The sequence below is a fragment of the Pleurodeles waltl genome, chromosome 3_2 (genome assembly GCF_031143425.1).
Source record: "Pleurodeles waltl isolate 20211129_DDA chromosome 3_2, aPleWal1.hap1.20221129, whole genome shotgun sequence".
NCBI lineage: Eukaryota > Metazoa > Chordata > Amphibia > Caudata > Salamandridae > Pleurodeles > Pleurodeles waltl.
This window is the reverse complement of record NC_090441.1, coordinates 13,504,880-13,517,204: the sequence shown is the minus strand read 5'-3', so window position 1 is coordinate 13,517,204 and position 12,325 is coordinate 13,504,880. Positions and strand designations below refer to the sequence as shown.

Here is a 12,325-nt window from a genome sequence, read left to right as displayed (position 1 = left end):
ACCTGTAGGGCTCCTACCGGAGATCGGAACTAGAGCAACCTCATCCACCCCACCTTTGGGAAGGACCAGCAGAACTTACTGTCTCACCGGAGGACGCGCTGAGGACACCCAGCCACTGCCTCTACAGAACCAAGAGTGTCACTTACAGAAGGCAGCCGCTGAAAAGCCTCTGCACCCACGAGTGATACTCTCTTGGAGACTCTGGTCCTGCAATCACAGCTCATGCAGGTAAGACTGATTGACAGGCTGGAGGCCCTCAGGGATCTTAACTGCCAGATAGTGCATCAGTGCTGGAACACTTTCAACTTTTCTAAACGAGTCGGAGTAGGACTGTGAAACTCTCTTGGAGACCATGGTCGTGCAATCCCATCTTGCGTGGGTAAGACTGATTGACGGGCCAGAGGGCCTTGGGGGAACTTATCTGCTGTTTCGGTGCTGGAACCCTTTCAATATTTCTAAAAGAATCAGAGTAGGACTAAGACTCTGACTGCTAGTGGGGCCAAACCTGAATATCACCTATAGTGAATGGTGTATAACTACAACTACTCGTGAGAGGGAAGTGGGGTTCAGGGGGCTGTGTGTATTTTGTCATAAAAGACAGTATTTGACTGGACAATCACTTATTGCTGATGCTCAATGTACATTGAGTTGTGAGCCTGTGTTCACCTTTTTCTTTCTACCTCCCCACGAGAACTTTGGACTGCTCGACCCACGCTATCACTGAGAGCCAAGTGCTGAGAGGTTACTTGGCCTAATTGCTTAGTCCCCATAGCAGGTCGGACCCTGGGACATCAGGAATAAAACGCCTTGATACCCACAGTTGTGCCCAGCAGGTCCTGGTTGCCCTGCAGCCCTCTGAACGAGGTTCTGGCATCCATATTAAAACATTTTCATCTCCAACACAGGACAATAGTGTCAACAGATGGTAGTTCCTATTGATTGTGAGCTGTTCTAATGCAGATGGACCAGAATGGCGAGGATAATAGCATTTTCCTTGCATACTTTGAAAGAAGCCAAATAAAGGTATTCTGTCCTTGAGAAAGAAACTCTTGCTTGTTGGTGGCATTTCCATAGCTACTTGTGTGTGACTATTGTTTGAACTACACACTGACCACAAGCCTTTTATGGGTATTTTATCAACAAAGGGACAGCAACTCCCCATGTAGCCAAGTGGATTTATAAGTTGTTTATTTGTTTGAAGTGATATACTTACCAGGTGTTCGAAACATACCACCTGATTGTCTGTCCAGACCCCAATTGAAGATGGCTTTCTAGTAACCAACATCGAAGCAGTATACAAGTGAGTTATTTCAAAGGAAGAATGGAAGTAGTGTTGAAAGTGATGAAGAGTTGATGTGTATTAAGAAAAATATCTCAAGAGGTTGGAATAAGGATTTGGAGAAAGAAGATATGGTGAAGAAGTTTAAACAAATTTGGCCAGAATTGTGGTTATTGAGAGAGGTGTTTACAAGAAATAGATTAGTTAGTCCTGTCTCATTACCCTCTTGGGTAATGTAATTGCTTCACATGGGTTGTGATGGCATGTCCACATGAAGGCTCATGTTGACTTCTAGTCGCTTAACATACATTGTCACCTGGAAAGAAACATGAGTAATTGCATTATTTTAAGCACATCGCTAACTCTTTGGTGGTGAGGGTGTCACCTATTGTGCCAGGTAAATACCCAGGGCTTTGGAAGAACTTAGATTTCGATATTTTTGGACTTTATGGGCAAGGAGATGTGAGGGGTAAGTTTTCTATTGTCATGGTGAACAATTTTTCAAAATGGCTAGAGGTAAAGATGGTGTAAGAATGGAGAATACACAAGATCTTTTCTAGAGATCATCTAAATGAGGTAGAAAATTCTATGTCAGGACTGGAGGTTTCGGATTATGCTTCTCTTTCTTTACTGAGAAATAAACAGAAGCCAATCAAAACTTTTAATCACAAAAAAACTACTTTTTCCAATATCCCCAGTAGTCCATACACTGTCCAATCATAGGTATGCTCCCTGTATATATGGCTCTGAAAGCACAGTCCTTCCTCTTTTTTTGCTGCTTGCAGCCAGAGCTAAGTAGTTAAGCTAAGTAGTTTTCCCATACTCTTAGTTGTTTGTGCTTGTATTGACTATTAATTAGTTTCATAGGGTTAAGCCCTTAGGGGTTTCTTTGAATACCCCGTGTTATTGGTCAGCTGTGGGGCGGCAGCGGGGATTGCTTAATGTGCCTCGCCTGTGGAGGACTTTATCCTCTTTCTGCCTTGACGATACATGTGCGTGCGGAACCAATCGCAGGTGAACTACTACGGCTGGCCCCACGCCCCCTGTTAAATTCACACACACTCACTCAGAACGCCCAACGGGGGCTTAAACGATCAGGGCTCAGCCCTGAAAGTAATAGCTTGGCACCCGTTTAAGAGCTGGCGAGTGAGCACCGGGTACTCAGCGAATGTGTCCTCTTTCTATTTCATTAGTCACGCATGCGCGCAGGCCCATTTTTGCCACTTCTGTTGCTTCTGTGCAGCGCTGACTCTTTTCCTTCACGTGGCATCCCCTGGAAGGCCCGACGGGTGCAAAAATGTTGTAGGGTACTGCCCGAGGGAATTTCCGCAGGTGCTCCATCCACTCATAAAACTAGACTGACAGACATTTTGTCTCCAATTCTCCAATACTTTTTTTAATGCAATTTCACATTAACCTGCTGGGGTGATTTCCCCCCTCTGAACTCCTCGATCCCTCTTGCTAAGTTGGCCATAGCGTACTACACCAAAGAGGATGATTACTATCAAAAAGTGTCAGGTGTGCCCTTTGAGCACCAAATGGAGGAGAGAGTACTTGTCATGGGCCCTGTGGAACCATGACCAGTACTCTGTTAACCAGGCTCTTATTAAAGTCCTTAAACGGTCTACGCAACCCCTTATGAGTTCCTGAGACTGCGGCCAGGGATGGCCAGACATCTGAACTGGGCATTGACCAGAGAGCCTCTATGGGTCATTTCTCCTCAGCTGAAATCCTTTTGCATATGGCAGCATCGAAAAGACCACACGGACGGAACCTTCGCTCCCTAGATTTCTCTGGGTCCTTTTCTGTCCCTTCAACGCATGCAACGGAGGCACTCCAATCGACCTCTTATCATTCTTCAGATTCTGATCAATCGCATGATGAGCCCAATCCGGCAGCCAAACGCAAATGAAAAACCGACCACGTAACTGAGGAAGCTCGGGTTCAGTGGAACCTGTTTTTTGACCCTGAAAATATTGTGCACCCCGGTTCTTCCGAATGGATACCGTGCATGGAAGTGGCACATTCTGTGCAGGACAAGTTGAGAAAAGGCGTTGACAAAGACTTGCGCAACACTTGGCGGTCAGAATGTCCCCGTTCATCTCTCTTGGGCAAAGTGGCTGACACACCGGAATTAGACCCCAATATGGCGACATTTCTTTAAGAATTTGCAAAGGATCTAAAAAAGGGCCTAGGCAGAGCGTGGAGAGGATGTCAGGACAAGGTTCTCGACATTTCTGCTTGTATTACTAAAATCCTAGAATTAGCTGTACAAGCGAAAGATTCAAACTCCCAATTGGACCCTGGGATGGGTCTAGAATGGCACAAAGGGCTATTTGTATGTTAGGCAATGCCAATTGTGCTATGTCCACTGAGCGGGGAAATCCTTTCTGATGCGCATTGACCGAAATTGGCAGAATTGGCCCCAACAGAGTGAGACTCTCTAGCAAATGGTCTTCTTTTCAGAGACAAATTTGCTAAGGATCTGTGGAAGTATGCTACCACTTCCTCTGCATTGGACAAGGCCAGACATCCATGAAGAAGATGTTCAGTGGGGGTCTTTTTACCAGGGCCGGACGCTATTAAGGCCGAGCGCCAGGCGTGGGTTTTATCAGGCCTCTGGAGAATACCTTCAATTGGGTCGAGGTTCTTATAGGGCCACGTCTGGATTTTACCCAAGCCAGGCCGGAGAGGTCGTGGGCACGCCTACAGAGGCGGTAACCGAGGTGGTTTCAACGCAGCGGACACCGCTTCATCAGGTGAGAATCATTCCCTTTTCAGAAGTGGTTCTACAGGGAGGATACAGTGGCACCTTTCAGCCTGGGAATTAATTAGTTAGGATCCATGTTTACAGACAGTTCAAGGTTACAGACTGGAATTTTACTCCTCCCCGCAGCAGATAGTCCCTCTTTGCCCCATTCATTTTTCCCAAACGAAGAGCAGTTTTATAGACGACGAAATTGCCTCACTTCTTTGCAAGCAAGCATTTGTCAGGACAAATCCATACCCAGTAGGTTTTGTCAGACGGGATATCCCGCCTTGGTCCTCAATCTGAAGTCATTCAATTCTTGGATAGTCTACCCCCATTTCAAGAGGGAGGGTATTCATCTTTAAAGAGATCGCTTGCAAGTGGGTGATTGGCTAGTGCGCTTAGATCTAAAAGACGCTTATTTAACTGTTCCCATTTACACCCCTCACCATTGGTTTCTACAATTTCTTTGGTGAGACCAATGGTTTGAATTTATTGTCCTCCAATTTGGTCTTTTGTCGGCCTCTTGGTGTTTTTTTCAAACTCTTAAGGCCAGCGGTGCAATTCCTCAGGCAGAGGGGTGTACGCATCATCATCTACGTCGACGATATTCTGATCATGGCTCAAAGCGAGGAGTTGGTCCAGATGCATCTGTCCTAGACAATCCAGATCCTACAGGATCTGGGATTTCTGATCAATTTAGACAAGTCAAGCATGATTCCATCTCAATCCATAGAATTCTTAGGCTTCCAGGTAGATTTGATCAAAGCTTAACTGAAATTGCCTCTTACGAAATGGAATTTGATCCAGAAGGAGTTGAGGAAAGCCCTTGCCTCTCCGACTATATCATTGAAGACCCTTGCTCGCCTGATAGGGCTGTTAGCGCCCTCGATCCAGGCAATTATTTTGGATCCTCTACATTATCGAGCCCTGCAGCGTTTGAAGATCTTGCATCTTTGCAAAGGATGCCCTACTCTGAACAAATTCTTTTGCAAACAAGGCCAAGTCAGAAATAACCTGGTGGTTGGACCATATGGAAGCATGGAACTGCAAGGCCCTCTTTGCGTCCTTTCTGGAATTAGTGATAGAATCGGACACCAGTCTGTGGGTCTGGGAGCTTGTGGCAGATCAGTGAAGACAGGGAGTCGACAGTCCTCAGAGGAGCTCGGTCTCCATGTTAATTGTCTGGAGCTCATGGCAGGAGCTTTTGCGATTCTATCTCTCTCTCCTCGCAAGGAGAGCTGTTGCATTCTGCTGTGCATGGACAACATCTCAGCAGTCCTATACATCAACCACCTAGGAGGGACCAGGTTGTGAGTCCTAGCAGAGATTGCCAAGGAGTTTTGAAACTTTTATCTCCGGCATCACATATATGTGACGGCGGAGTACATTTTGGGATGTTCCAATATAGTAGCAGATTGAAACTCTCATTTCCTGAGGGATGGCTGTGATTGGAAACTCAATCCTCAGTTGTTCCACAATCTGGAACAGAGGTGGGGTCGGTGCGTGATCGATCTTTTTGCGTCATGTCTGAATACTCAAGTTCTAATATTTTACAGTAGGAGTTGGATCTCCTAACGGCGGGATCAGATGCTTTTCTTCAAACCTGGCTGCTGAGTCTTTTTTATGCCTTTTCCCCGTTCGCCATGATTCAGAGAGTACTCTCTCAGGTGAGGAGACAGGTAGCGGACGTTATCTTGGTGACCCCTCTTTGGAAGGCTCAGTCATGGTTTCCGATGGTGATGTCACGGTCATGTGCCCCACCAGTTCAGATCCTGTCTTACTCATCTCTACTTTTGGATCTGTCGGATCTTCCTCACCCATTGATAATAGTGAGGAACTTATCCCTCACGGCATGGAAAATTCCTGGCGACCATGGCAAGTGCCAGGAATTTCGGAGGACGCAATTTTTTTCTTGTCACAATCCTGGGCTCCTTTCACACATAAATGATCCGAGTCTTCCTGGAGGAGATGGGTTTGTTGGTGTGTAGAGCGACGTGTTGATCTCTTGGGGGGAGGCATCAATATGGTAGTCAATTTTCTTTCCGAACTGGCATCACAACGTTTGGCATACAGGACCATTTATAATTTTAGGTCAGCGATATCTGTGGGTCATCCACATCTGGAGAGCAGCCATTGGGTGAATATCCTCTGGTCTGTAAACTCCTTAGAGGTATCAGGAAGGTCATACTCCCACAACCCAAGTATACTGCTTTATGGGATGTAGATGTTGTGTTGCATTTTTGCAGACATGGCCTTTTAATGAAGATCTGTTGCACAAACAATTGTCGGTAAAGCTCACCCTTCTTTTGTGTCTGATATCCTGCAGACGTGTTTCTGATGTACATGCAACGGATTTTACGGGTAGTATATTTACTTCTTCAGGAGTTTCGATCACCATTTCTAGATGTACAAAAACTGCATCTTGCTTCATTTCCTACTCAGCCTTTCCCCATAATCAGAAGTTATGTGTGGCAGTGTTTGAAAGATTATGAGGATTTTACTTGTGAGATTCATAGAGATGCCCAGGGACAATTACTCATTTCCTTACAGAGCCATTTGAACTGGTATCTGCGGCCACCCTGGCTAGATGGATCAGATGGTTGCTATGGGAGGCTGGGATAGACATTTCTAAGTTTGGTGCACATTCTGATTGTGGGGCAATGGCATCTAAAGCCTTTTCTGCAGGTTCTCGTCTTGAGGACATAATGGCTGCGACAGACTGGTCTTTGGACTCCAATTTTAAGGTGTTCTACCATAAACCTATTGTTGATGTGACTTCTGCGGCGGTGGATCAGCTTTAAAGTATCATAATCCGAAGCCTCCGGTCCTGATGTAGAACTAACAAATGTAGCTGTTGCGAAAAGAATTTTCAATTCTATTAAGGACAAGGAGGTGAGGATTATCCCACCTGTGTGGTTATTTTATGTATGCATACTATTATGTAAATACATGATGTCAACAAATATGTATTATGTTGTTATGCTATTGTTTTATATGCCCACCGGTTTGATTTCTTGTCAAGTTCAGTATTATTAGCATATTTTTTTGTTCTCAGGATCGGACAATAAATGAGCGTGAATAACCTCGGAGGCTGGGATACTGTGAAAAGTACTTTTTTGTGATTAAAAGTTTTGATTGGCTGCTTTCTATCTCTCAGTACATAGAGACAAGCATAATCATTGCCTCTGTGTCCTTAATAGTATTCAAATTTCTTGACACAACAGCTAGAAAATGTTTTATTCCTCAGGAAATGGTGAGTGATAGTGACTCTAATTTTTTTCTGATTCCAAGTCAGATTTTCTTTTAAGCCTGGGGAATATCTCCGCATAGGAGAATTGAGGATGCAAAGGAGAACGAGGAGCACGCAAAGAGGAGAAGGAAGCATCTGGCATGGATGGAAGATCATGCGGAGTTAAGACAGGTAAATGATGTCTGATTTTTCACTGATTTATCACTGAATGTTATCAGTTATTTTTCTATATCCTTTTGTTCTAGAATTTGTTTGTTCGTCAATTCTAGTGTTATTTGCAATGTCCATCAGAAGCGGAATGTGTTACTTTCTATATTTATATATATATATATATTATAGTGTTCTCCTATGGAATGTCATAACGTGTGAGAAAAGATTCATTTTATATCAGCTGCTGTGAGCGGCGGACGGGGTCTTGGAGACTGCAACTTGTTCTTATCACGTGAAATAAACAACTCGTTTCTACTTATGGGGATTATCTTTTTTCCATTCATGGGGTAGCCTCCTCACAGCCGTGAGTGCTGAGAGACAGCAGTCCCCGCAACCTATCTCCTCTGCAAACTGTTGGGCAGCGCAGTCCACCACCTACAAAGCAGTGACTGCTGAGGAGGCAGCCAAACACCACCCAAGGGCAGTCGAAGGGCTGCCCGGTGCCACCCAGGGAACTCTTTTTTTGTATTTACATATCGTTTACTGGCCCTTACGAGGCGTTGAAAGTAGCTGCTGAAGGGCAGCTTTGTACCTTGTAACTCTACAACTTTACTGCTGCTATGTGCTCCGCAGCTTGAGACGCGGGGCACAGAATAGTGTTAAGGAAAAGCTTACTACCGCTCACGACCCAACATGATAACCTCTCTGAAGCAGAGGCGCAACCTTCGGCAGGTAGACCACGACGCCCACGGGCCGTGATGCCAGGTACAGCCCGGGTGGCTCTCAGATTAGAAAGACTGCTCTCCAGAGTCTCATTATACAAAGCAAGAAGAAGGCGTGCTGGAGCTGGCCACCGGAAGCGACGTGTTGTGACGCGTGGTACAGCCCGGGTGGCTCTCGGCGGAAGTATAGTCACTGCCAGCGGTCTCTTTTCTCATGGGTCTTCCAGCTGTCTTAGCTGCGGATGTCTTTTACTGAGAGGAACAGGCAGGAGTCGGGAGCTCGCCAGCGCACGGAAGGCAGGGCGTGCCAGAGGTACGTTTGTTTACAAGGGCAGCGACCAGGCATCCTCGGCAGGTACCACGAGCGTTGACAGGTGTTGGGAGCTGCCCACTTGCCCTCCGACTGACACCGCTACAGGCCCGGCCAGCAGTCACAGTGAGGTGCCGGACAGATCTCCCCGTCCGTCTGCTGCACTTATTATCACCAGGGAACTGCCCTAGGCCAGAGTGCCTGCCGCATCTCCCACTCTGTCATGGGTCCCAAGCCTTCTATATGTCTGTGACACGACAGACGCCCTCTGTGCGCTTCCGGAGTGTCAGCACCTTACTTTTAGTTTGACTGTGCTAATTCTGACTCCCGCTTTATTCTTACACGGGGTGCATAAGACTCGAGGTCTTTGCTGTGGGTCCTTGGGTGTGCACGGGGCACTCTATGTGGTGAGAGAGGCGGGCTTTTAGGTGTGCTTCATCCAAGTTGACGGCGCTTTTAAGTTGTAGGGGATGCAGGCTCTGTTAAAATTGCATGGCTGTGATCTAAACTTTGAGTAGCAGGGGGAGGCATCACCCAGAGATGTCGGGAGGTTCGCAGATGGAAAGAAGAGCTGTGGTGGATGAGGTTTGTTGACTTAGTGTATCTGAGACTTGGGGGACCTGTGGCTGAATATACTGTATGCGATGGACTTTGGGTGATGACTGACCACTGCCTTCAAAAATAAGATGTCATGTTTTATTTGTGCTAATACCAAGATGACGGGACCCATGCTGCAAAGTATCTGCCCTTGTGTAGCACTTCGCATAAACAGTGAATAGTTAAAGATTGTCACAACAGGCTTTACATCCCAGTAGTCAGATCTCGACTTCTAGTGCGTGCTTAGCAGTGGGATTGTATTAAGTGATTATTAATTTCCCTTAAATAAAATCAGAACGCCATATATATATATATTGTGAAAACGCAATTTGGGATTTTTCAGTGTTTGCTTCAGGAAGTGTACTTTATTAATGAAGGTGTTCCTGTTTTCTACTGGGAATGTCAGAGGGCCGTGGGGAAAAGCAATATTGAACACATGTGGAAGCATTTTGCTTCTTTAATAGCAACTCTGTAAAACATCAGCTGCTGGTTTATAACATAAACATTTTATTTACTGTCTTATTTCTGTGCTAGGAGCAATACATCTTTGTTTACTATCCAGACACAACGTAACAACACGCCGAACAGGATATACAATAGAAATACTTTTAATTCGGAGAGAGCTGCACTGTTGCCGTTCTCGAATTGAAGCCAGAACCTTAATAGGGAAGTCGTTTACATTTTAAAATGGACTTTCACCCCTGTAGTTAGCATTTTTTGGCTTCTCAAAAGGTTCCAAACCGCAACACTTAATGTTCCTGTGGATGCATTGGGTGGGCTAATTAGAGAACGTGATAACATTACACTCGCGGAAACCATTACCTGGTTTTCAATCTTCGCTTCCCCACTTTTTAAAGATATGTGGTCCTCAGCCAATTGCCTTTTGTGTCCATGTCCCTTATTTCTCTCGTTTGCCAAATACAAGAGGGTGCACAAGGACAATTTAATTTTAGATGTCTGTGTATGTGTGCATGCTACACTGCAACATATTAATGTGAGCCATTACAAAGCTCCTCACTTGCCCTTCTGTGGGGGTGTCCACATCCTTCTCCTAACTTGCCAGTGGCCCCGTAGCTCACAAACATGTAGGTTGGGTATTAACACACTAAAGCCTGCTTTAACCAGGGTGTTATATTGAACTCTGCTAAATTAGGGTGAATAAAGATTTGACAGTGATACATATACTCGGTTTAACTTGTAGTTGGGCTTCTTACTGCCACTTCCTCAACCCTACACATTAGCCCTATCCTGAGCAGTTGTGTAACCTAAATGGATGAGCTCTTCTGTAGAACATGTTGATACCCTACCCAAATGGATGGGCCCTTCCTTAGAACACAATTCTCGGTTTTAATGACCGAGGGTGTTCTGTTCTGCTGATTCACTCTCTTTTAATAACTGAATGGATCTCACCAAGTGCCGTTATTTGAGCCCTTGGTTTTAAGCCTCCAAACTCTTATGCTTGTTGAATTGAAATAGGAGTAGGGAGCTAGATTGCAGTTTACACTTGGGACCATATTGAACAAATTTCTGTGCCATAAATTTGGGACGTCATACTTAATAATTTTTTTGCGTAATGCAGGATGATTTGAAGAGGATCTTTTTACAAACTAGTTGCCAGTGTAACTGTAGTTAATCTGCCTTATGGTCATATTTCTTTTGGTGAAACAAAGGTCTTGAAGCAGAATTCTGAATACCTTTGTTCTGTAGTCCCAGGTATACTGTATTAACAACGTCATAATGCGATTGAGTCAATGGTGGCTGAGTAAGACTGAGAAAGCTAAAAATTGGAAGATGTGGGGCAGAATCCAGAAATGAGCCACAAATACTCAGAGTAGCTAAATCTTATTGGTGTCATTTATGGGTCTTGCTCCACATCTGTTTATTTTTCATCTTTCTCTCATTGAATCTTACTCAGCAGTGCTTTGATTCAGTTGCGTCACGAGAGCTCGGAGTCCATCACTGTTCCTAGATTTCTAACGTATATGCACTGGGTTATGAGCATGATGTAGGCTGTGGCTAAAGTCTGTTTTCCACAAAAGTGAGTTACTTTGAGCTTGAAGAATTTCCGTTTTAAATAGATTAATCTTAAAACCACTTTCTCCAACTATAAATATGTCTTCTCAAGTCAAGGGCAAACCAGGAAAATGTTCTACATGTTTCCTTAGGTTGTGTAGAACCTCGATATCTTAAGCATAATGCATACTTTAAGGTGGGAATTTTGCAGCAGATGCGCTAAGGAAGACAAAGATTTAATAAGGGAAAGGTGTGGGAGGATCTGTGAAGGTCTCCCCAGAATAAAGGACTTTGGTCGGCCATAACATAGGTCGGAACTGATAGCCTGAGTTCATAACATGATTTTAATCAAATTAACACAATGACATTGTTGCTATGGGCTACCAACCTGAGAATGAGTATAGAATGGTCGGCTATGTCAAATGTGAAGTGGAGTGCCCATTTGCTTTTTTTGTTCTTAAAGATTATTTCTGACTTCTTATAATGTGTTAAGACAACAAATGCCACTTACAACATGGTTTCTTGGTGAAGGAGGAGAACAGCTGTCAGCGGTACTTTCCTGATTAACTTAGATTTAAAGGCATTTCTGATTAGGAGCTGATCTATAATCTTCCACAAATAACTTACTAGAGGTCAAGGTTCCTTTACTGAAAATGATCTCCTGTTTTAGAGAAGGTGTTCCGCAACTTGATTTAATTTCTGCACTGAAATTAGAATTGGTGTTCATGTTGATGAATGCAGAAGGGTATCTCAAGACACATGTGAACATTGTGTCTGTGATAAATGTAATACTCTTTTTGTTAACTTGAACATTTCATGTTAGGGTTTCTGAATAGTTTGATGTAACCTGCTACCAGTTCTTGCAGCAGCAATTTAATTAGGAAGAGTTTATTTTCCAGCCACTGATAAATTAACCAGCAGAAAAGATGAATAATTCATGATGCTGCTTTACTACCAGGACGGCTTTTTACACTTTACAATGCTTGGTTGTATGACTTTTAATGACACTTTGTAAAAAAAATTTCTTCCCCATATATGATTGTAAGTAAACGTAACGTACATGTTTCTTTTTTATTGATACAAATCTCTAACACTTAAAATAGGCTTCAACCGAAGAATTGATTAAAAACTGGTTAACGCACTTGCTTTTCATTTACTTGCTTTTCATTTACTTTTAATTTCATTTAAAGTGGTTATTGTGCATCTAAGGCTGCCTGTTGTATTGTCAGTTTGTTAGTCATTTACTTACATA

At 44.1% G+C, this 12,325-nt stretch overlaps 1 protein-coding gene across 8 annotated transcripts in view; it reads left to right on the top strand.

Moving 5' to 3' along the window:
• Window positions 1-8,289: 8,289 nt before the first annotated feature.
• Window positions 8,290-12,325, top strand: part of SYNRG (synergin gamma) — a 361,082-nt gene continuing 357,046 nt past the window's right edge. For 3 of the 8 annotated variants that reach the window (XM_069226585.1, XM_069226584.1, XM_069226580.1), the window contains exon 1: window positions 8,291-8,466. In XM_069226585.1, the coding sequence (XP_069082686.1) occupies window positions 8,396-8,466 (71 nt within the window). In that variant the 5' untranslated portion in view covers window positions 8,291-8,395. Of the gene's footprint in view, window positions 8,467-12,325 lie in introns of all 8 variants that reach the window. The other 5 variants (XM_069226579.1, XM_069226586.1, XM_069226587.1 and 2 more) reach the window with 5 other exon arrangements.